The sequence below is a fragment of the Astatotilapia calliptera genome, chromosome 14, assembly GCF_900246225.1.
Source record: "Astatotilapia calliptera chromosome 14, fAstCal1.2, whole genome shotgun sequence".
Taxonomy (NCBI): domain Eukaryota; kingdom Metazoa; phylum Chordata; class Actinopteri; order Cichliformes; family Cichlidae; genus Astatotilapia; species Astatotilapia calliptera.
In genome coordinates, this window is record NC_039315.1 from 35,510,079 (window position 1) to 35,535,149 (window position 25,071).

The following is a 25,071-nucleotide window of genomic DNA, read 5'->3' on the forward strand; positions in this document are numbered from 1 at the left end:
CTAATTGCCACCAACTGCAAAATATTTTCATGATCGTAAAATGCCTCAATTAAAACATTTGGTATGTTTTGTGTTACAATGCAGATTAATTAGATTTGTATTCTTTTTGGACCCGCTGCGTCGGGTCCATCTTCTTAGTGCTGCTTCCCCAGCAAATGATAGCGTAGAAGAGCTTCACACATGACTGTTGAAACATCAGCAGGAGTTTATTGCAGATTTATTCCTATAGAGTGTGTCTGTGTTCTTGGGGTTTAACACTCATGCTCGAGGAGACCTATAACAGCAACCAGCCAAACTGTCTAACAATGTCTGAAAAGACTTAAAAGGCAATATGTGCAGCAACAGTGGCAGCAGCAGGGATTAAAGTAATAGATGATAATTAATTAATTAATTCTAGATTAATAGAATAATAGATTATTCATGGCTGGGGAAAAAAGGACCAATGGTGTGACAGGATCTCATGAGGAGCCAAGAGGTATCATAATATCAGACGAAGCACATTTGTCATGATTAATGAATAAAGTTGCATACCGAAACGTGCTGCATTCCTCTCATTTCAAACTTTGTAAACTTTGTCTTGTAGCTTTTTGGTTGCTCCTCCTATGCGTCTTGTTTTATTTTAAATCCCCCCTCCCTTAGGCATCCCCTGGAACCCATCGTTTCATGCCACAGTGATATCAGCTGTGCGTGATTCTCTCAGGCTAAGTCTGCCAGAATGTTGAAACACGGGAGGTGTGCATATAGAGCTCAGAATGTCTGCGTGTAATGCTATACGTCTGCTAATGCAGTCGCACTCATTCAGAACCATGCCATTAAAAAAGTCTGCCCTTGTAAGATGTAAGCCAAGTTCTTCACACGAAGGACATTCAAAGCATTTTGAATCCACCTGAGCACACTGATGATACATCTAAAAATCTGAGTCCATGTCCTTTTTAATTTGATAATTACGCCTTAACCAGCCACTTTATTAGTTACACTTAGTTACACTACTACAGAAATGCCAGCATGTTGTAAGATTTCCTCGAGGATGTTCGCAGTACTGAAACACTCACTGTGTTCGGCATTAACAGCTATGCCACGTTCCAAGTCACTGAAATCCTCTTGGTTGAGTCAGTACTATGTTATGGAATATTAAAGCTGAAAAATGGTATCTGTCATTAGTTTATCAGCAAAGTGAGAGTTTGTTTCTGTTGAGTACTGAGCCACACTTTGTTGGTTTGAATCAATGTTTCCTGATATATTGGTAATAAGTTCTGAGAGCTACCGCAGACGGACGGCTGTAGCAGCTGTGACGACACCACTGACTCTGAACAGTCACTCACTGAAAATGAAGCACAAACGTCTGTGATGGTGAGGTTTGTGCTTCATTTTCGATAAAGTTTCAGCTCTGATATTACCTTAGGTGGTGGGTAATGAAGTACAACTCAACAAACATCAGCAAACACACAAACTGTGTGCCGTTTGTCTCACAGTGTGTTGCAGCTAAAGTGCAGCTGCTGGATTTCACAGGGAGAGAAAAGAAAGAGCGCTAGCTTCACTCAGAGATGGAGAAAGATGAGAACGACGGGCAGACTAACTGCTGTCACTCACAGGTCAGTGCAGGATAAACAGGTTAGTTTGCTGCACTGTGATTGGTTTAAAGTAAAGAACAGTGACTGCTGCACAGTGGCTGTGTTTCGTGGTCACAGTTAGCTCACAGTGTAGCACAGATTCATTCACTGAATTCCACCTTCACACCAACTTCATCCAGTCTAACGTAAAGGCGGCATAAACAGTGTAGAGTCAGTGCAGGAAACATCTGGTTGAATCCAGGTGTGTCAGCAGCTCCGCTGATCACAGCCTGTACACTAAGAAAATCTACTGGAAATGAATGTGAGTTTGATTCTTTTCCCCACACTGAACCATTACAACCAGTTTAGTTTAGTTTAGTTTCCCCCACTTTAACCTCTGACGGTGCACATTTCCCTGTTTACAGTCCCCAACTGTAATGTAGGCATAAGAAAATAGAGCTGCTTTCTATTTACTTCTTTTTTTCAGATTCAAGATGAGAATATTTAGAGTTTAATAAAGTTTGTATTAAAATCTACTGATATTATTTTAATATTATGCTAATATAGCACAAGGTTCAGTTAGCTTTGCACAGAAACAGAAACATCCTCCAAAGAGCTTTTCAGAGCCTGTACGTTTTTACTTTTACTGGAGTAAAGAAGTTGATTCTGTACTTCAACTTTTACAGTAATATTTTTTAATAGTAGTATTTGTACTTCTGCTTGAGTACAGAATGTCTGTACTTTTACCAACTCTGGATATTAGTCAGATCAGCACACACACACTGGTCCAGTCCAGTTTAACGACTCGAGGTTGGAGCAGAGGTGCTACTTGCCACCATCGGCTCCTCGGAGCCCCAGGCCAGTACGGAGGCCCCCGAGAGCTGGCAAGCTTTAAACTGGAGCAATGATTTGTGCAAAGTTTGCCATAACAATCAAAGACGCCTGACCTCTTTAATGGGGCCCCACCCGACTCCACCCGAATCCCCCCACTCATATTGCAACTGATATTTATGATTCTGTTCAAACTAACCCAGTGACGGATGCCAGTCAATAAAAATGAAGAGCAGTTATCCTTCTGGAAGTGAAAAAAACAAAAAAATGGTGAAGAAAAAAAGCAAGACACTGAAGTCTAATACTAAATAACTTCATATTACCAGTCTGTAACATCACAGTCATCAGCATCATATTATTTCTCTGATGTGATGTTTGACATTAGTGCAGCCAGCAGACTGGAAGAATGTAGAAACATGCAAAGAAACTTGGACGTGTGCTGCGATGTGACTTTTATTACCGTAAATGTCGGGCTATAAGCCGCTACTTTTTGCACAAGCTTTGAACCCTGCGGCTTTTAGTCAGGTGTGGCTTTTCTATGGATTGTCCGTGATTTTTGTCATATCGTAAGACGATTTGTTTTGTGTGTTCCGCTGTTGTACGGCACTACGTTGCCTGGCGGAAGGATCGGGGTTCAAGAGTGGTATGTTAGTCACATGTCCGTCCGCCAGGCAACGTAGTGCCGTACGAAGTAGCGCGAAAAACAAACTTCAAAGTAGCGCTACGCATTCAGCAGGAGGCGTGGATGATGAGCGGCGATAAACTTGCAAGTTATGCCCAAAAAGCAAGTTATGCTCAACTCCACCGGTGGATTCTGACAGCGTGGAAAAGTGTGAAAACATCCACGATCACCAACGGATTTTGAAGGGCTGGACTGCTGCATGATGGAGAGGAGGACACCGCCACGGCCCTTCTGAGGGTGTTCGACTCTGACACTGACAATGAAGATTTCTTTGGTTTTGAAAGTGACAACGAAGGAAAGAAGAAGAGTGGATGACGAAGCCATCATGAGCCTGTTTGTATCCGACACTGGAGAAGAGGACTTTGGTGGTTTTAGTGCGCAGGAAGAAGAGAAAGATGGTGGTGAATGACTGACTTTTCTTCTTGTTAAAGCTGTGTCACTGCACCTGAGCCTAAAAGGTAGTCCGAATCTATTTTTCTGGTGTGCTGTAGGTTACTGTTATGTACTACATGTGCAAATATGTACCCATCTCTTTCCTGACAATTCCCTTTGTGCATATTCTCTTACATATGATAAGTCAACATTGAAACACCTGCGGCTTTTGGTCAGGTGCGGCTAATGTATGTACAAAACAGGATTTTCCCCTGATTTTAGCTTGTGCGGCTAATATTTAGGTGCGCTTTGTAGTCCGGGAAATACGGTATATATTTTCCACGACTGCAAGTCCAGCAGGTATGGCTGGTTTCCAGTAACATACATCATCTGACGGTGAGTGCAAGGATCCATGGAGAATTTATATTTCAATGCACCAATTATGCATGTGCCCAGGAAGTGGACTTCAGGCAGAAGTATAACAGCAAGGACCTGGTTCCCAGCCCGTATCAGTCTCTACATGTATGCATTACAAAGATGTAAATTATTGTGGTGTGTGTGTAGTGTGTGTATATTTCACTACATTTTATACCTGTGGTGTAGACCACAGATAGACTGTCTTTGCAGTTTAATTGGCGTGTTTGGAGCACTGAAACCTCCAACTTGCTTACTGCTATGTGAGTGATGTCTCATTGTACTGCCCAGCTGCTTGTTATTGTCTAACCCATAACTATTTTTATATAAGGCCTTCTATGGAAATCTGAGCTTCGGGTCGAAACACTGAGTCGCTGTAAATTCTGTGCCACCATAAAGGAGACTTTGAAGAGCCACGGGCAAGTACTGAGTGACCAGGGATTAATGCAGGGGTCCATCCAGGTGATGTGACTGGAATAAACTGTATCGCATGTATTACAGCACCTCACAACCCCATTTGCAACAAAAGACAAAGTCATGAGCACCATCTAGTGGTGCAAAAGGGCATTTCCCCTCAGCTTAGATCCCTCTCCCCGTCACATCTTTGAACTGAGATGAAGGTTATCAGGTTATTTCTCATTTTTGACCTCAGCAGTGACCGAGGTGGAAAAATGCCAAATGTTAGACTGCTCCTGGTTGGCTGGCTCTGCCTTAAACTGAAAGGGAACAATTGACAGTTCTCATTATAGAGTAGTCAGTAACTTTGTTTGTTGCTGGAGACACAGGAGGACACATAAGACGAGGGTCTGCTGGTGTGTGTGTGAGGAGGCTTCTTGTTAGATCAAAGTTGTCAGGTTTAACATCAAGACGCTGATGGTAAAACAATCAGCTCTAGGCTGAACTAACTAGACTTTACTCACACTAGCTACATCCATTTTTATCTACGGTCTGCTTCAAAATCATTTCATCAGTGACTCATACGAGAACTCGAGCAGTGGGAACAGAATCTGGATGTTTGCGTAATCAGAAGTTGGGCAAGGGGAGATGACTACAGAGAGTTTGTGTGTGAACCTGTCCTCTGAGGATCGTTTGATCCCAGTAAACGGTTTCAGCAGATGTGATCTCGTAAACATGATTTATTGTCAGAGCCTGACACCGAGAAATGCTCACGGCTTCTGCTTTCTAGCCTCTGGCTAAGCAGCGTCAAACAAGCACGACAAACGTTTGAAACCCTTCCGGATGCATGAATGAACCTGACAGCGTGAAGTTTACTCAACCCAAACTTTATTGACCTTTTTAAAAAGCAAAAGCATGTTTTATCACACAAGTGTAAAACGTGCAGGAACATTAGGAAAACCATCAGGACTGCCGATGGAGCAGGGTGTGTGTCTGTGTGTGACACACGATGACTCTCAGGCTAACAGCTCTACCTGATGATTCACCAACTCATTATGACTCGTGTGAAAACAACCCAAAGGTCAAATTGTTGGCACCACTCCATATAAGACAACAAACGAACAAACACATGTTAACCACAGGTGTACACTGGAGCTCACGTCCACAAACAAAAGACAGAATGCTTACATAACACAAACACACATAGAGCCCCTAGTTGAGCCCATTTAATCCCCATGTCTTATATAATATCCCATAATAACAGCAGTACAAATCCCATACAATAAAGGAAAGTGTTTTTTAAAACTAGGATGTCATTTGTTTTTAATACATAAGCCGAGTGGTTTAAAATTAGCACCTGAAATACACTGTTTCTCATTCATGATGCAGGTGGACTCCCTGCCTGCTCAGGACTGTGTTGTATATACATATACAGATATGTTCATATATTTGGTCTGGTCAGTTTCTTTGTATGGCTCAAACTCACATGAACAGAGTCAAAGAGTCAAAACATATTAAACAAAATTGGGGAAAAAAGTCAGTATTAAAACAGACCTGAACAAACAAGGAACATGAAAAATAAAACCCCAAACAAATAAGTAAATATTAATTTTATGTCACATTTATGTTGTCGGCACTATTGGAAAACTAAAAGGATAACTAACGTGCTAACAACGAGCTGTCTTACATACATGCTGACATTCTTCTCCAAATACATCAAACAAAAAGCAATAAGTGACTGGAACACCAAACGTAGCTGGCAGATGGACTTTGACTTTGTTAACGTTTTCACCACAGCTTAAAGTAAGTGCTGGCATTAAGAGTCATTATTTTCAGCTTTGTGGTGAGTTATGCAGGAATATTAATGGGAATTTAAAAATAATGGGACACTTCTGGTAAATATCCATCAGCCAATATACTGGTGCATTCCCAATATTTATCATTTTCCAGCACAGGCACACTGGTTTGCAGAGCGGCCCACGTTCCTCCATCAGTCTTTACTCCTCTATAACCAGTGTACCATCTGCTGCAGTGACCGAGCTAACTACACATGCACATATGGAAACACATCAGACATTTAAAGACTCATACAGGAGCTTTCATGTCATTTATGAACATGACTACACTTTATTTGATCATTTTGTTTTTCTTTTCACTGCCGTGGTTTCATTTTTCAAACATCGAAACAAGAATGAAGTAATACTCGTACATTTCTGTGTTTAACCAGATTACTAATCAGTGACAACTGTTCACAGACACAGAGATGATATTTGACAGAAAAGAAAGTTATACATGCACAAGAGATCGAGGGACTCCTCGTCCCCCGGCACTACTTAATGTCCTCCGGTATCAGAGCCTCTTAACCTCTTAACGTCCACCACGTCGCCGGCACCCGTCGAGACTTAGAGCTGGGTTTTGTTTTTAGCCACATGCTAAACAGCCATATTTTCAGAAACTAGAAGATGTTACATTTTGAATGAAGTGTTTCACACGTGCACAGCAGTGTTTGTGTGGCTGGATGTTAACCAAACCCAAACCTAAGGCTTGACTGGTGGATTCAAGAGGTTAAAGATCCAACATGGCTTGTTCTAGGTAACAATGTCACAGCTCTCCTCAAAGAGCTCTGAGACATTAACAGCTTAAAGAGATTGGATCAGCTGGACACCCTAACTGAGGACAAGTTGTTACTCCAATGTAACAAACAATGGAAGTTTCATAGAAACCAGCTAATGAGAACCTAACATTTCTGTGCAGGTTACAGTAAACACCTGATTGCAAGTCAGGCATTTTTGCCAAACACAGAATGTCAGATGTTTCTGTAACAGGCCTGAACACATGCTTGGAGAGAAAAACACACACCAGTAATTACAGCCTCTCTAAGACAAAGACAAGCCTGAATGTACTCGAAACGTTACCGTCGGGGTCTCTGAAACGCCCTGCCAGGCAGATCAGCCGGTTCTGGGCTGCCCCCTCTGAGGAAGAAGGACAGTCGGGTTAATCGTTTCAAATTCACTCAAATTCAAATTTGTAAAAACAAAAAAATCTGAACAGAAAATTGTAGTTCAGCAGGAGATGTAGACCCAGAGCATTCTGAACCATGTTGTTCAGTTTTAAAGCACTGAAGACGAACTGTGTACTGTAGCTTGGAATCCTCATTAACTGGACCTATCACTTTTGTACTTTTAGTCTATATGAAACACGGACAGCACTGAAGTCAAGAAGTTCCCTTCAGCTGCCTCTCCAATCTGTGCTTAATGTCTTGTTTTGTCAGCAGTGCCACACTTCCATGGATTCTTTTGTTTACAGCTTTTATGTGTGTAATCGATTCAGTGCTCGGGAATATACAGGGAGTGCAGAATTATTAGGCAAATGAGTATTTTGTCCACATCATCCTCTTCATGCATGTTGTCTTACTCCAAGCTGTATAGGCTCGAAAGCCTGCTACCAATTAAGCATATTAGGTGATGTGCATCTCTGTAATGAGAAGGGGTGTGGTCTAATGACATCAACACCCTATATCAGGTGTGCATAATTATTAGGCAACGTCCTTTCCTTTGGCAAAATGGGTCAAAAGAAGGGCTTGACAGGCTCAGAAAAGTCAAAAATAGTGAGATATCTTGCAGAGGGATGCAGCAGTCTCAAAATTGCAAAGCTTCTGAAGCGTGACCATCGAACAATCAAGCGTTTCATTCAAAATAGTCCACAGGGTCGCAAGAAGCGTGTGGAAAAACCAAGGCGCAAAATAACTGCCCATGAACTGAGAAAAGTCAAGCGTGCAGCTGCCAAGATGCCACTCGCCACCAGTTTGGCCATATTTCAGAGCTGCAACATCACTGGAGTGCCCAAAAGCGCAAGGTGTGCAATACTCAGAGACATGGCCAAGGTAAGAAAGGCTGAAAGACGACCACCACTGAACAAGACACACAAGCTGAAACGTCAAGACTGGGCCAAGAAATATCTCAAGACTGGTTTTTCTAAGGTTTTATGGACTGATGAAATGAGAGTGAGTCTTGATGGGCCAGATGGATGGGCCCGTGGCTGGATTGGTAAAGGGCAGAGAGCTCCAGTCCCACTCAGACGCCAGCAAGGTGGAGGTGGAGTACTGGTTTGGGCTGGTATCATCAAAGATGAGCTTGTGGGGCCTTTTCGGGTTGAGGATGGAGTCAAGCTCAACTCCCAGTCCTACTGCCAGTTTCTGGAAGACACCTTCTTCAAGCAGTGGTACAGGAAGAAGTCTGCATCCTTCAAGAAAAACATGATTTTCATGCAGGACAATGCTCCATCACACGCGTCCAAGTACTCCACAGCGTGGCTGCAAGAAAGGGTATAAAAGAAGAAAAACTAATGACATGGCCTCCTTGTTCACCTGATCTGAACCCCATTGAGAACCTGTGGTCCATCATCAAATGTGAGATTTACAAGGAGGGAAAACAGTACACCTCTCTGAACAGTGTCTGGGAGGCTGTGGTTGCTGCTGCACGCAATGTTGATGGTGAACAGATCAAAACACTGACAGAATCCATGGATGGCAGGCTTTTGAGTGTCCTTGCAAAGAAAGGTGGCTATATTGGTCGCTGATTTGTTTTTGTTTTGTTTTTGAATGTCAGAAATGTATATTTGTGAATGTGGAGATGTTATATTGGTTTCACTGGTAAAAATAAATCATTGAAATGGGTATATATTTGTTTTTGTTAAGTTGCCTAATAATTATGCACAGTAATAGTCACCTGCACACAGATATCCCCCTAAAATAGCTCAAACTAAAAACAAACTAAAAACTACTTCCAAAAACATTCAGCTTTGATATTAATGAGTTTTTTGGGTTCATTGAGAACATGGTTGTTGTTCAATAATAAAATTATTCCTCAAAAATACAACTTGCCTAATAATTCTGCACTCCCTGTATTTGTTAAAACATGTCCTACTAACACCGCTGAACGAAGCGCCGAATGTGCATGAATTCTTTTGGTGACGTGGCAAACACACGAACGCTCTGCTACTTGATTCTAACCTGTTGCCAAGTCTCTTTTACACTGCTGCAAATGCACCAATAAAATCACTAACATCAGTTTCACGTTGGCACTTTTCATGTCTCTCATTATGTTTTGCTCCACATGGTGGCTGGTCAGCAGTCCCACACTGCCGTGAAGGATGGACTGAAGTCTAACATTGTTGTTGCAGGAACATAAATACTGATGTTTCTTACACTCCTTCAGTCAGCTGTTGAGTCTGCTTGTTTTCATTCTGCCAAACTTGGAAGCATGAGTGGATAATTGCCTATTTACAGTTGATGATAAAATCATTAGTCTCTCCTGTCAAGTGTGAGACTTACGAACTGATTAGCATCAGTGGGGCCAATGATTCGGTGTGAAGTCCACGCAGAAGCTCAGATTCATCCTGGGTCGTTATTTCTTTATACTCTTACAATTTAGTGCTGCCTTACAAAACAGCTTGTCTTGAAATACGTGAGGACTATTTAAGTGTGTAAATGTCACCTGGCTCGAGAGGTCAGAAGAAACAATGTATGAATAGTGCTGCAGCAATGTGTGTTTCATGGTTACTGCGAGACTCACCATGACATGAAGGTAGCTGCACATCTGCAGCACACACTCCAGAGTCTCCATCATTTGCTCTCGGCGGAGTGTGCGGAGCTTGCTGTGACCGAGGGATTCGTTGCTTTCCACCTCACAGATGGTGGCCTTCAGAGCAATGGAAGCACACTGTACCACACTCATCCCTGCAGAAACACAGAGGGCTGCAGGATAATGGTGCTTCTAAGCATAACTGCAATCAGTTGCAGACAAAAACAGGAAGTGCAGCTTTCAGGTTTTTAGTCACTGTGACTGAAGTTTTGTTGTCTTCTGTTCTCGCGTGCTTTGCTCTTTACACTCATTTGTGTTAAAGATGAAAAAAGGAAACCTTGTTCTATTCTAGTTGATGACAGTTGGCTAGTCAGTCATGGCTAACCATGCTGTAATGACTAAAGCCATTAAATAAACAAGAGGTCACTGTTTGTGGATTTTAAGCACTGCCAGATGTCTTTCTTTGGCTTTGTTCTACAGCACATGAGAGGAAGCCACAAAGAAAGTGCTGCTGTTTAAAGACGGACATGTTGCTGGCACACTAACATAGAAGATCGTGCAATGACAAAGGCGTCTTTGGCATCAAAGCTCTTACTTTTCTCTCTCTTAGTTCTGTGTTGTCTTCTTATATAACCATGTTCTGCATTTATCGTCTCATTATGTTTTTGAAACAGTGATGCACGAATAAAATGATCTGAAAGCTTTAAAGATTTGAGGACTTACCAGAGTTATCAGTAGCTTCGACGTCCACATATATGCCATCCATCATTGCACGCATTAGAACCTGTTAGAAAACATTTGAATACATCTGGATTGAATACAGTAGATAAGAAGCAAAGGTTGATCAGCCCAAACTTGACGCCATGCATCAAAGTACAGCCAGAGCTTACATTACAGCACCACTCTGGAATTCAGTGAGCCCTTTAGCCTGAGCCCTCTGTCATACATGTTTGTACTGTGAGGACAGACTTTAGAAAAATAAAAATACGGCAACTTTTTAAATATCTTTAACAATTTGCACAGTGAACTACACAACCTTAATTTTTCATCACAGCTGTTTTCTAAGCCTCGTCTCTGACAGTAACTTGTAATGCTTCTTGACTTGCTTGTAAACTGTGCAGAAAGATGGGACACAAAAGCAAAAGCCCAACAGCAGACGTACTGTCACACAGTCAGGTTCTTTCTCTATACAAGCAGAAATGATAACGGCTCTGACCTCCAGGACTCTGATGTAGCCGCTCTCAGCGCTGAGGTGGAGGCATGATTTTCCTGCGTTGTTCGTCTCATTGACGTTGGCTCCCAGATAGATCAGATCGGCCACCATCAGGTGGTGGTTGTGTTTTGATGCATAGAGAAGAGGAGTCTGAACAGAGAGCAAAGGAAAGCATGAAGCTATGAACTGAACATGTTGGTGCAGAACGCACTCAAGTCTTTGAATAGTTACCATGAATGTGGCTGCAAAACAATATCTAGGAACAAGACGTTGTGCAAACTGATGGAAGACTTAGTGGTTACCTGTTAATTACATGATGTGGGAGGTCAGTGCCCCCAGGATTACAGGCCCGTGGCACTGACCTCCCACATCATGAAGACCCTGGAAAGGCTCATCCTGGACCAGCTGCGACCCATAGTAAGACCACATCTGGATCCCCTTCAGTTCGCTTATCAGCCTCGTCTCGGAACAGAGGACGCCATCATCTACCTGCTCAATCGTGTCTACACCCATCTGGACCAGCCGGCGAGCACTGTGAGGGTCATGTTTTTTGACTTTTCCAGTGCTTTCAACACCATCAGGCCGACCCTCCTGGGTGATAAGTTAGCAGCGATGCAGGTGGATGCTTCTCTGGTGTCCTGGATTGTTGATTACCTGACAGGAAGACCGCAATATGTACGTCTCCCACAGTGTGTGTCTGACAAGGTGATTAGCAACACAGGGGCACCACAGGGGACTGTCCTCTCCCCCTTCCTCTTCACCCTCTACACCACAGACTTCAGCCACTGCACAGAGACCTCCATCTTCAGAAGTTTTCTGATGACTCTGCGGTGGTTGGATGCATCAGCAGGGATGATGAGACAGAGTACCGGGCTGTGGTCGACTCCTTTGTCACGTGGTGTGAGCAGAATCATCTGCAGCTCAACGTGGCAAAGACCAAGGAACTGATCGTGGACTTCAGGAAGACCAGGAAACACTTGACCCCTGTTTCAATCCAGGGGGTCAGTGTTGACATTGTGGAGGACTATAAATACCTTGGAGTACACATTGACAATAAACTGGACTGGGCTAAAAACACCACAGCACTTTACAGGAAGGGCCAGAGTCGTCTCTATATTTTGAGGCGACTGAGGTCCTTCAACATCTGCCAGAAAATGCCGAGGATTTTCTATGAGTCTGTGGTGGCCAGTGCGATCCTCTATGCTGTTGCATGCTGGGGGAGCAGGCTGAGGGTCGCAGATGCCAACAGACTTAATAAACTGATCCGTAAGGCCAGCAATGTTGTGGGGATGGAGCTGGACTCCCTCAAGGTGGTGTCGGAGAGGCGGATGCTGTCCAAGATAAAGACAATGTTGGATAACACCTCCCACCCACTCCATGACATGCTGGTCAGTCACAGGAGCTCGTTCAGTGAGAGACTGAGATTACCGAAAAGCACCACTGAACGACACAGGAAATCATTCCTGCCTGTGGCCATCTCCCTGTACAACGCATCCACTTAACACACTGTTTGCTGCTACAGCTACACATGTTTCTTTTCCAACTATTTATTTATAAGTGACTTATGTATGTATGTATGTATATATATGTATATATTGTACTATTCATAGTTAGCGTATTGTCTGTCTTGTCTTAATGTTGGTTTAAAATGGAGCACTGTAACAAAAAATAATTTCCCCCAGGGATCAATAAAGTATTCTGATTCTGATTGATTCTGATTCATACTGATGGGTAACACCTGATATGGACCTTAACATGTGCAATAACACACAGATAGAACAGTGAAGCTGAATACGTGCAGCTCTGTACGCAGGAGGTGAGAGGAGCGTCACAGGGAGTCATGGTGGTGGTGGTGGTGGTGGTGGTGGTGGTGGGGGGGGGGGGGGGGGTGTCAATCATTCTCCACTTAAACCAACGGCAAAAATAAAAAGTATACGATGAGTCACATATGTGCCTGAAGAATCCACACGTTCTCACTTCCAGAGTGTAACATTTTACGCTAGGTATCGCCGATATTACGCTGTTACGCTTCTGCGCACCCAACACTTCCCTAGATTACCAGATCGGAAAAATGAGGAAACATGAGAACCATTTGGAATGAATCTACACATGTACATTCGTTTTAGTTCAATCGTTTGGGAAAACAGTATGTAACGTGAAAGTGCTGGTTACGTTTAGGGATAAGGTTATGGTTAGTGCTGGAAGACGTGGCTGGAGCGTGCGTTACTGCGGGAGCGTCATTCTCCTGGATTTCACCCGGCGCGTAGCATAAGAACATGGGCGGTCAGAGTGCACTATACAGGTCATCGGATGTTCAAGATGGGCTTTACGTCTACCAACAACTGCTCACACTGCCAAACCAATTCACCGGACAATTATATCCACGCTCTTTGGTTCTGTCCACCAGTTCAGAAGTTTTGGCGCGAGATATGTGAAGACTTATCGAAGTGTCTGAAATGTAACATTCCAACTTCCCCCTTAGTGTGTTTGTTGGGCAGCTTAGATAATGTCACTTCAGAAAAGAATATCGCCCATATGGTTTTCACTGCCCTATGCATAGCCAAGAAAACAGTCCTCATGAACTGGAAAAATAAAAATAATCTTAATTCTAACCAATATAGAAATTATCTATTAGATTACATTAGTCTTGATACAGCCTCTGCCACCACATCAGATCAATTGCTCTGGGCTCCTTTGATCAGCTCCATCACCTAGTGGGGGTGGGGGGTCATAGTTTGGTCCCGCCTTCACTGTTGTGATTGGTGTGGGGGTAGGGACAGGCTTAGGGCGTCGGGGGGTTCCCCGGAGGCATCTTCCTTGGAGGGCTCAACCCGGGGTAGCGGTCATGTCCGGTTAGGGGCTCTGTTGGCTCTCCGGTGACTGTTTCCTCGTGGCTGCGTGCAGCGGGGCTAGGGGAGGGTCTGTGCTGACGGACGTGGGTTACTGACCTGGTAGCCTGGCTGCCCCTGGGTGGGTCTGGGATGGGCGTGAGGTTCTGGGGGCGCTCCGTCTCTGGGCTGGGACCCGGACCGGGCCTTGGGGGCTTGGGTCCTGGTTGGTGTGTTGCCGGGGTTGTGGGCGGGTGGGTGCATGGGGGCCCAGCCCTGGAGCAGGGTGCCGCCGGTGCGTCGAGCCACCTGGGGGGCTCTTCAACTGGTGGGGGAGATTGTCACACCTTGCAGGAGCTTTCCTCTCCTCAGGAGCTGCCTCTGCAGGAGGGGGAGATACAGGAGAGGTGGAGGAAGATCTCAGCCTGGGTGTTTATTGTCTTATGTAGTCTGGAAGAAGAGTGGATGGTGGGGTGGGTGCAGTTTTCTCTGTGGTGGGGTTGGGTGGACTGTCCCGGGCTCTGTGGGGCCGGGCGGCGCTGCTGCACTGGGCCCCGGTCTGGATGGGCCTGGGCCCCCTTTCCCTGGCGGGTCGCGGAGTATGGGGGTGCCTACTGGGGTCAGCGGGGGAGCTGGCCCCAGGGAGGGGTCACTTGCCCCTTCCTTCCTTCCCTCCCCATCTCCAGCTGCCTCCCTCTTCCCGCTCCACCACAACCACCCACACATGCAGGGCCTTGGAGTAGGGGTATGTCACCAGGGTGCAGAGGAGGCTACCCCCCCCTCTGTCCCCTTCTGGCTGCCTCTGCCTCAATTTTATCCCACAACTTAGACATTCACATTACTCACACTCTCATTACACATACATATAGGATCTTGGGGGTGGGCACGATACACGGAGTCCAAAGTACCATCAGGGTGTACACCCCACCCCTGGCGTCGTTGCCCACCTCTCAATGTTAAATACACGTAGACATTGAGGGCTAGCAGGAGGGACTATGCGCTTACCTGCTGCTCTCTGGCAGGTAGCTCCATGCCCTCCTGGGTTTTAAATGCACCTTAGAACACACATGCATCAACATTACAATGAGCGGGTGGAGGGAGGTTTGGAGTCTTCTCCCACCCCCATTCTCTGCGACCTGCTGGAGCGGGGGGGCTAGGAGGAGGAGTTGGCCGTCCGACTGCGGTCTGGAGTGTGGGGCCTCCCTGCTGCTGCGGAGTCGGGGCAGTCTGCCTCCCCCCACCGCAGGGAAAAGGGTAACACCACCTGGGTCTGGGGGTGGGGTGCCCCCGGCCTCTCGGCCTGGGGCTCGGTCATTCAGGCACGGCTGGCTGCCGGCGGAGCTCACGGGCGCGTCACTGCAACTCCCCCTGGCTTCTGCTCCGCGGCTGCTGGGTGAGCCCTCATCTGGGACTCTCCTCAGCTCTTACTGGGACAGTGGCGCGGCTGCCCCTCTGTTGGTCTTCCTTGGTCTTGTGTTCTGGGGGCCTCTGGATGTCTGGAGTTTTGATCTCCTCCATACCTGCTTCATGCCCTGGAGGACGGGGCTGTGGCCCCCCCACACCCTCTAGCAGATCATTACATGAAGGAACCTTTTAAAAAACAAGCGCGTCCATGCTCACAGGTGATCACACCCACAAACTACACCCTTTTTGGCTCCTACCTCAAAGCACACTGTGTTCTGGTGATCTTATGTGCTGCACAATAATGTTTAATATTTAGTATTTACTGTCATATTCCCATATATCATTGTGATGCTGTTTATTCTATTACTCTTGTTCTCTTCTGCTTGTTTTCTTTTTTCTTTCTCAGCAGGTGATCCAGGTGATTGATATATGCATTTTTTTTTCTCTGCCCGTTCTGTTGGTTTTTGTCTTTTGCCCTTCTCCCCCGTCCCTCTTCTCAGCTGTTTCTCTTTCCCTCTTTCTTTCTCCCCTTCTTTCCCCCAGTCAAGTCTGTCCCGTATTCAGTAAGTGAAAATAAAATAAACAATAAAAGGTGAATCAAATGGACCATTACGGCAAGGCTGGGATGGTCAGTTTGGTAAAGTAAATCCGTTGGGCATCTTTCTTCGCCTTTAGACAATAATTCTGATGCAAAAGAGCCAAACGGGACAGGCAAAAAACCCCCCAAAAAACAAACAAACAAAAAAAAACAAAAACATGGGCGGTCACCTGTCGCGCTCCTCAGGAATGCCGTGGGACGTGACAAATCGTCATCATATTACGCCTCAGGAGGGAGAACGGGCTGGAAGAATCTTAGTTGAACAGGTGACACAGTATTAAGTTCATATTTTAAACGTCTTTATCCCCCGTGCTTGTTATCTGCACATGGCTAACAGGGAAAACCACGAGGACACATTAGCTAATGCAGGATTTCAAAGGCCAATAGCAATATTTGGTGGATTAAAAATCTGATATTTTGATATACTGGCTGGTATTTTTTCTTTGAAACAGATGAACCATTATCATCACCTACCATGTGTTTTACATCAGCTCGGATTAGCTTGGATTAGCTACTACTTGTTTTTTGTAAGTGTTCTAAACGACAGGTTGTCAAGAGGTAAACTGCAGATTTCCCCCGTTAGACAAACTGTGCAATGTCAACACTCAATTGTCATTTTCATTTATTGGCTGTTATTAATCCCAGTACTGCTGATAAACTGGTCACGTTGTGGTGTTAGCTAACTTACTGGTTACAGGCTTAAAAGCAAAGAAAAATGATGCCTGACATGTTGCCAGGCTTGTAAAACACTGGAGGGAAATGTTGTATAAAGCAACAGATAGTTGTAATATTCATAAAAATAGAAATCTGTTTACCATGCCATCTGAGTCTTTTAGGTCCAGGCTGTTGAATGTGGCCATCCTTTTAGCAATGGCAAAGCCCAGAGCCCTCTTTCCAACACATGCTACTCTGTGAAGAATTCTGGAAGGAGAAACACAAATAAGCGATTCAAGTTTTTACTGACACAGGGCTACAGAAATGGGTAAAGGTGGGTTATGGACACTTTATTTGTTTGTGTATTAAGATCTCCATCAGCTTCTGCGGCAGCTACTCTTCCTGTGGTCTGACAAATTCTTTAACAAAAAACGTTTTCATACACGAACATCGAATACATGAAATACAATAAATGCAAATGTAACTGGAGCTGTGTCTGTGTAAACTGAAAGTTTGTCTTGTGTCCAAGGACTTCTGCACATTTGAGTGAGCTTCTTTGTGTCCTCCTTGCAGCAGACTAATTAGAGCAGTGCCCTGGTGAACGTAAGTAACAGCAGAAGACAAAAACCGAGCGTGAGTTTCCAGCATGTCAAAACGCCCTTTGAAAAAAAGGAACTTAAATGTTGAACGACAACAAATGTGACCAAACTAGTTGAAGGCTGGTTTTGCAAGTCAATCCTTCAGCACAGCTCTGAGACATCAGTTACAGGATCTTGTAAGTACATGGTTGAAAAAACAAGAGAGAGCGATGAAAGAAGAAGATCTCATGAATCTTTGCCAAACAGAAATTTGCTGGCAGCTTGTTGACTTTGCAGAAGACACGAAATTTGCAGTTTAGAAAGCACCATCTGGATTTTTTAAAGGTGAGATCACAAGCTGAAGTTAGACAGTGGCTCTGTCTACCTTTATGTCAACACAATGATAAAAAAACAGTACATTATGTTAGTGTAGCCAACAAGCTCAAACTTTTATTTTGAAAAGGGCCCATTACCTCAATACAAACGCATACAGATTTTTTCTAAATGACACATTTGTTGATTTTCCAGTGCATCTATCTTTTTGCTGCTAAGACAAGAGATTTATAGTTATCTGCCAAGCAGAGTGAGCAAGTATTCATCCAGAAGCTTATTAATGTCTGCCAAACGGATGTCACTGAGGGTGAACATGCTAAGGGACAAGTATTAATGGGGGTATATGCATATTTTGATCCTGTGTGGATTAGAGAAAATCCCAAATAAATTCAAACGAGTGCGCCCAGCTCTTGTTTAAATTTAACTATTAATTTAAAAATCAATAGTTCAAAAGAAATCATTAAAAGCCCAGAACGTCCATGACATTCCTGCCCATGATCACTGGATGCAAACTTTTGACCACAGCTGTACATGCACAGTTTCGACTGTCAGCTCCAGCATAAGGTTCCCTGCACCGTAAAAAAAATTCCTAAAAAACAGTAATATCCCAGCAGCTGGGGCGCCAAAATAATACCAGGAAATAACTTTCCCATGAAAATACGGTTATTTTCAGTAATGACAATACAGTTTGTTGCCCTAATTTTACATGGGATTTTGCCTTTTCACGTGCTTTTAAACATTAAATTAGGAACAATTTAATGTGATTAAACAATGAAATTACCTATAAACAAAGTCAATGAATGCAGCAATATATACTTAAAGCCTCTGTCAGTGCGCCCCAGGGTGGCTGTGGCTACAATGTAGCTTCATCACCAGTGTGTGAATGTGTGGATGACTGGGTGTGTAAAGCGCTGTACAAATACAGGCCATTTACCATTAAATGTACAGAAATATACAGTTAACAGTTGGTTTGAATAATAATGGATTGCATTCATATAGCGCTTTATGAGACCCTCAAAGCGCTTTACAATTCCACTTTACTATTCCCCTCTGACCATCACCAGTAAAAATGTAAAATCAGTCTATTTATGTGAATTTAATGATATTCAAGAAAAAAAGTACAAAACTGTAAAATACGCAGTAAAATACTTTTATATTACAATTACAATTTTTTTACAGTGTAGTAAAAATCTGTCCCTTTGCAGTAAAAGCTGGAACGACTGCGTGTGCAGGACCGTGCAGCCCAGCCGTCGGTGCGAGGTGAGAGACAGTGGTCGTAAACGATTTAACCTGCCTACCACTGCAGGAGGACAAACGAGTCGTAGTATCGTCTGGTTCCTTTTTGACTCTTAATTCTTCAGTCGTTTTTATATTTGTAAAATAACTGTAGCATTAGGCTAATGACATGTGTTGGCTAGCTTAAATGCTCTAGTTTGTTAAAAAGTTAAAAAGTAATCTGCAGCCGTGCAATAACGACGGCTGACTAACCCCGATCTGGTCCACACGAATAATTTACCCTCAGGGCTCTTTTTTGAAATAGTTCTGGTCAGTAGATGCTCTGCTAGGATAGATGTATGAGACTTAATGTTCAACAACAACATTTATATTTCATACTGTACATTACTGCAGTTTCATTTCACCTCTGTGTCTCCTGAAAATTTCAGCTAGTTTTTTTGCTCGTGGGCGTCCAATCAAGGTGAACAGTAAAAGCGCCTCCTCTTTGGTGGCCATTACCTTTAACATACATACAGAGACAGTCTTCTATCAAACTTACGTCCTGCCATGTTCATCAGCGGACAGCAGTTCTGCATCGCAGACATCCCTCAGCTGGCCCTCCTCTTTCTGCAGCTGTGTCCAGAAGAAAGCGCCGCCGTTCACGTTATATTCACTGTAATTCCTGGGACCAAACCACTCCTGCCTTTGTTCACCATTTTTGCTCACAATTCCAAAGATCGAGGGCGGGCAGCTGGGAAACATGAAGCCAGGAGGGGTCTGGTGGTACTCTGCTGTGCCTGGGGAGTAGGTCATGTAGGACGGGGGGCTGGGAATGATTTCATCGTACTCGTCACCGTTAAGTCCTGCACCGAGCGGAGACAGCGTGGTACATCAAGGGTGGAAGTAATTGCCAGTCACAGTCTCACTTTAAGGAGTAGCTTTAAAAAACATATTACCAGTTGGAGACAGCTGAGGAGAAACTGGTGGATCAGTGGGGGACAGGGGTGGGGGAGACAATGGGTTTCTGCTGCCAGTCCTGAGATCTTCTTCCAGTACTTCGACGATGATTGACAGCTCCTCCAGGCTTTGTGACGGCTGTTGTGTCTGAAAGCCAAAGAGTACTGCAGAGTATTTGAGCTGCTCTTCAAAATGACATGTAGCTTACAGCATACCAAAGCTTTGCACTTTGAAACCTTCTGGGTGGAGCAGAGTTCTGTCTTTTATAACACTGACCTTGACAGTTCGGCGCCTGGAGCTCGTTTTAGCTCGTTTTAAGTCTCCTGAGGAACAAAGAGTCAAGTATAAGTCAGCACACCTCTACACCATAACACCCCCAAACAACACTATATATCTGCCACGACGGAAAATTCTCTTAACATCACGCATGAGATGACGCACATCCATCCAACATAGGCTAACCCCACCACTGCCAACATTTTCATGCAAAGAAGCCAACCAACCCAACACACGACCTCCTCCGTGGTGCACACTGCCGCGTTAAATAAAGATTGCACTGACCTTTGGCTGTTTTGCTGCATCTGTCCTGCATTCACACAGTTGGATGATGAAGGGATAAAAACAAAGAGTGCGTCAGTGTGAATATAAATCTAAATATAATACTATACAGAACTTATACAGAAGTCCAATTTTTACCTATTCATGCAGTATTTTTTTGACCCTACAGTGAACCTAATGCAAAGCCATTTTCACTCTTTAAGCATGATTAACAGAACCTTTACTTTCAGCTCATAAACAGCCAGCACCACCATCGTGCCGTCTGAGAAGTGAGCTCACGCTGCAGACGATACATTAGATCAGTTTTCGGCTGCACATTATGAACACGGTCAGTTCTCTACCTGAGGATAAAACGGGTGTGATCGGCAGCCGGTTGTGTGCTGCTGCCTGCAGTTATCAGTTATTAAGACGCTGTTGTGATAATCTCACATTTGATGACTACAGCATGTCACATGTTACACGCACTTTCTTATTTTGCCTTGGCTTCAGTTGGTGCAGCGTTTGGGGGAACTTGTAAACCTCACTATGATTTCAGAAAACACAAGATTTCCTTTTCCAAGCAGTGAAATGTGTTTCTGTGCGGCTGTATCTTTGTCACACTTTTATTGTACGCGTGTGTTTTGAACCTCAAGCCTACCTTCAAATCTTGGCCACAGCCTTGAGTGAGGCGGATGTTTCTCAGCAGATCCTTTACTGGCATTCTGACACGGACTCCGAGGTAGACCTTGTCGTTACCATAAATGGAACGTTTGGCACCTGCAGGAAAACATGAAGGATCAGACTGCTGTGGCGCCATGACACAGAACCAGCTCTCTACAGAGCAGTGCTGATTTTCTAACCGGAAAGTAACTCAAAATGTTAGAAAACCAGCACTGCTCAGTGTTAGCCATTGTTAATCTTCTGACTAGGTTACTTTTAAAAATATAACACTGTCAAAAGTGATCATTTAACACTCAACAGTGTCGTATTTAACACATAATGACTTGTAGCTGTAAGATGTGGCCGTGCTTCACCTACTGTATGACACCTATCTGAATGTCAGTGTATCATGAACACAGTATAGCGTCAGGTTTAAATGACGGGTAACTTCTGCATTACAGATGCCAAAAAAGTCAACAGAACCTACAACATATACGCCTGCATAGAGTCGAAGAACTTTTCAAAATAAGACCGAAATGAAAAGAGCTCAGTCAAAGAGAAAGAATAAACGCAGCTCAAGTAAATACAATCAAATGAAATATGTTTTTAAAGGCTAAATATAGTTGCAATAAAAGAGAAAAAAAGCTCAATAAAATGCATTGAAGCAAACAAAATAAATAAACAGCATAACACAGACTGATAAGAGTAAAGTGTCTCACAGTGTAACCTGTACAAGCTCAGCTCCCTGCACTTTGCTTTTGTCTTTTCCTCAAACATGCACACAGAACGAAGCAGGTCCCATTTAAACAACACCTTTAGATGAGTGAAGTGAATCCTCACATTCCTGTTTTTAGCAGGGTTGTCAGGACTCTAGAATTCCAAACTTTGTTCCAGTTTCCATGCCTCCTTCATCGGGCTGTGGAACAGTAAGCTTCAACGTTTAAATGGATGCAGGCTAAAGTTTCAGAGCTCTGACCTGTCACCATAGACGTCTACGGCAGGACTGAGAGCTCAGTATTAAAATAATTCACTGGAAATAAAATGTTTATTTTACCACTCTGTGCCCCCAGATTAATAATTAACCACAGTGTTATATCTGACTATTATATATTTAGATTCTTTATAGATTTCCAATCACCATTTGCTAACCTCTCTGGAGTAGGCGATCACTATCTGTGCAAAAAAAGGTTGTATGATCCATTAAACGACCCTTTAAGATTGGCCACATGCTGCCAACGTCACCCTCTTCACATGGATGCGCTGCAGAAATCTGAATTTAGTACAGCGGTCTTAAACTCGCAGCCCGGGGGCCACATGCAGCCCATGTCGGCCCTACTTGTGGCCCGTATACCGATGTGAATAAATGTAAGGCAGTTTGGCCCTTGAAGGGACTTTTTTGAAACCAATATGAGCAGAGAGCACAAACATGCTGAGGCTGTGTTCGCTCAGTGAGAGAGTCACAAACTCATGTGTGCAGTTTGATTTTGTTAAATATGAACACAATGACAGGGACCAGTGTGTTTGTTTGTTTGTTCAATGAAAGACTTCAGTTAGTTAAGAGTCTATTTATACAATATTTGAAATAAAAACAAACAAACAAAACATTTTCTGAAATATTTGTGGCTGTTTTCTTGTTTGTTTGGTTGTTTTTGTGCCACTTGAACACTAAAGTGGCCCACAGCTCGTTTGATAACCAGCTTCATGTGACTGTTTAGGCTGATTTTAGGGTCAATCCAAAAACGTAAAGAAGTCCTGGCTTCATGGTGCAGGACCAAGCTCGAAGTCTGATGTCTGTTATCACATCATAGTTTCTCTTGTCTGGAGCGCTCTCTCTAAACAACACACGCCCAGGCGCTGACAGTAGATCAGCAAACAGTCGATCTGACGACCATGCTACGTTTAAAGTCGTGTTTCTTTAGCTCAGTGTACCATTGGCTGGTTGGATATCTGTGGTAACTAGTAGTCGAACAGGTGTACCCAAAAACGTGTCCGGTGAGTTTGTAAAGTTACTACAAGCTGTTAGGAGTTCCTTAGATAAAACACACAAACAACAAAGAGAAAAGCCGAGCATCGTTCCTGTAAAAGTACAAGAGCTGCGATAAAGTCCTTTAATAATAAATGTTCTGCCTCAGAGATTTTCCTCAGAGATAAAACATCTTCTCGCCTACCTTTCTTAGTGCCTCCCACATCACGCACTGCTGCACCTGGGACAGGTGAGCCCGCCGCGGTGTCCCCCAGCAGAGCAGAGGAGTCGGCTTCTCCCCGTCTGCCCCTGCGCTCATTTATTTTGTACCGTCCTCTCATATCGTAAACAGACAAAGCTGAGTTAGCGACACACGGCTCCCACCACTCTGACACCTGACAGCTGCTGTAGCTGGGCGGAACCTGAGCCTCGACCGGCTGCACGGCTGAGGACTCACCTGTTTGTTTGCCCACTGGCAGCTCGACGGGAACTGCACCAAAGACGATCCCGCCTGCTGCTCGATGCCCACGCCCAGCAGTGTGAATGTCACGCAGTGTTTGCATTACAGTTTTAGAGCAGGCCTCTATACCGACACTGCGCCCTGAGAGAAATGGCTACAGGACCCACGATGTTAATGTAACTGTAAATCTCTTGCTCTGATTTCGCATAGAAAGAATATGAACTCACCCTCAAGTACAGCGTTTACTCTCACCGGTTAAATAACTTGCAATACTTGAATATGAGAAAAGAAGACTAGAAAACTATGCTTTTACATAATTATCATATTATTGCAATGTACTTATAGAAATGTGTATTAAGTGATGGGGAGATTCTCACAGTGAAGCACTGAAATAAATGATATGGTGATTTGCCATTTCAGCTCGTAAGTGATCAGAAGCTTCAGTTATACACAGAGACTGACTATGTTAGTTCAGGGCTGAAGTTAACAAACCAAATGCAAAGCATCCAGTAAGACCTGCTTGAACATGACTGCTGATGAAGACTCTGCCCGAGGCAGACATTCCCATTGAAAAAGATCTTTTCAATGGGAATGTCTGGTGTCTGTGCTGAAAGCAGATTTGAAAAGCAAAATAGAATAAAGCAGACACAGAACAGGGACAGGTGAGGCTACTGACCCCCCCAAACCAAAACAGCAACAAAGACACGATTCATAAGTTGTATAATGTGTGTTTCAGCTGACACAGGAAACCATCTGGCGCCTCCAGAATGTCTTTTATAGGGGTGGCCTTATGGTTGATTATTTTGCTGACTGGAAGTCCCAAACAGCTTTAAGGATTCCCAGCAGAGCTAAGCAGAAACAGCTCCCCCAGCATGGAGACAAATAAGTAAAAGTTAAAATAAGTTGAAAACATGTATGTGTTGCTGTGTGAAATACTTGCAATACTTGTGTCACATGTGGATAGGGCACTATCTGTTGTGGCACTAAAGGCTAGCAGGCAGCATAATTAAAGAAATTTAAGTGCCTTTAACTTTAATGTACATAAAATATATCAGGAATATTAGAGCCAAGCCCTATCTGTATAATTAGCTTTTGTTTATTCTGTAGGGCAAATTTTAACCAACTGTCAGAAAACAAATAACCAGCATGTTATGTGTATGAATCAGAGGTGGGACCAAGTCATTGTTCTGCAAGTCTCAAGTAAGTCTCAAGTCTTTATCCTCAAGTCTCAAGTCAAGTCTCAAGTAATGTCAGGCAAGTCAGAGTCGAGTCTCAAGTCACTGGTGTAAAAGTCCGAGTCAAGTCACAAGTCTGAAACTTTGAATTTCAAGTCCAAACGAAAAAATAATGTTGCAGTTATGCCAAATGTAAATATTAGACCATGTAATTTTAAAATCTGTGTTTTTCTCAACACATGACAAAATAGTGAACTTAGAAAATATACACAAATTGTAAAATTGCACCTCTTTAAAATGCAGCTCAATTAAACCTAGCTCCAAGAATAATTTTCACCGACAGTTCTGAGATAAGCTGCATGTTATTCTTGGATGCGGTTGTAGGACCGGCTTTAAAATCGCATGACAAAAATATCATACACATTAAAAAAACTGTATCACCAACATAGCCTGGACAACATTTGCTAGTTAGATGAAGTCAGCTATCTCATCGTAGCATATTTATATGCATATTTATAATTATACGCTTCTTGGAGTGAGTGCATACACTCATGAAGTTTAGAAACTTCAGGTCACTGCAACAAGCCCAGGTACAGTTTACCGACGGATGGGTGCAGGACCTTGAAATGCACCGTGTAGAACGAAAGACCATCGTACGTATCATAAGTT

The 25,071-nt window shown here is 43.7% G+C and overlaps 1 protein-coding gene across 2 annotated transcripts; it reads right to left on the reverse strand.

Annotated features, from left to right (window-relative positions):
- Nucleotides 1-5,116: 5,116 nt before the first annotated feature.
- LOC113036870 (NF-kappa-B inhibitor zeta) lies at nt 5,117-23,240 on the reverse strand. Of its 2 annotated transcripts, none has more exons than XM_026193440.1 (11): nt 22,973-23,240; nt 20,803-20,921; nt 20,169-20,193; nt 19,884-19,930; nt 19,607-19,754; nt 19,210-19,513; nt 16,686-16,791; nt 11,044-11,190; nt 10,551-10,611; nt 9,819-9,982; nt 5,117-7,217 (listed from the first exon to the last, which is right to left on the reverse strand). In XM_026193440.1, exons 1-11 carry the CDS (start codon nt 23,106-23,108, stop codon nt 7,194-7,196), a joined length of 1,281 nt encoding a protein of 426 aa, XP_026049225.1. In that variant the 5' UTR covers nt 23,109-23,240; the 3' UTR covers nt 5,117-7,193. The 2 variants fall into 2 exon arrangements, with proteins under 2 accessions (XP_026049225.1, XP_026049224.1); XM_026193439.1 differs by having other exon boundaries at nt 9,819-10,000.
- Nucleotides 23,241-25,071: the final 1,831 nt, after the last annotated feature.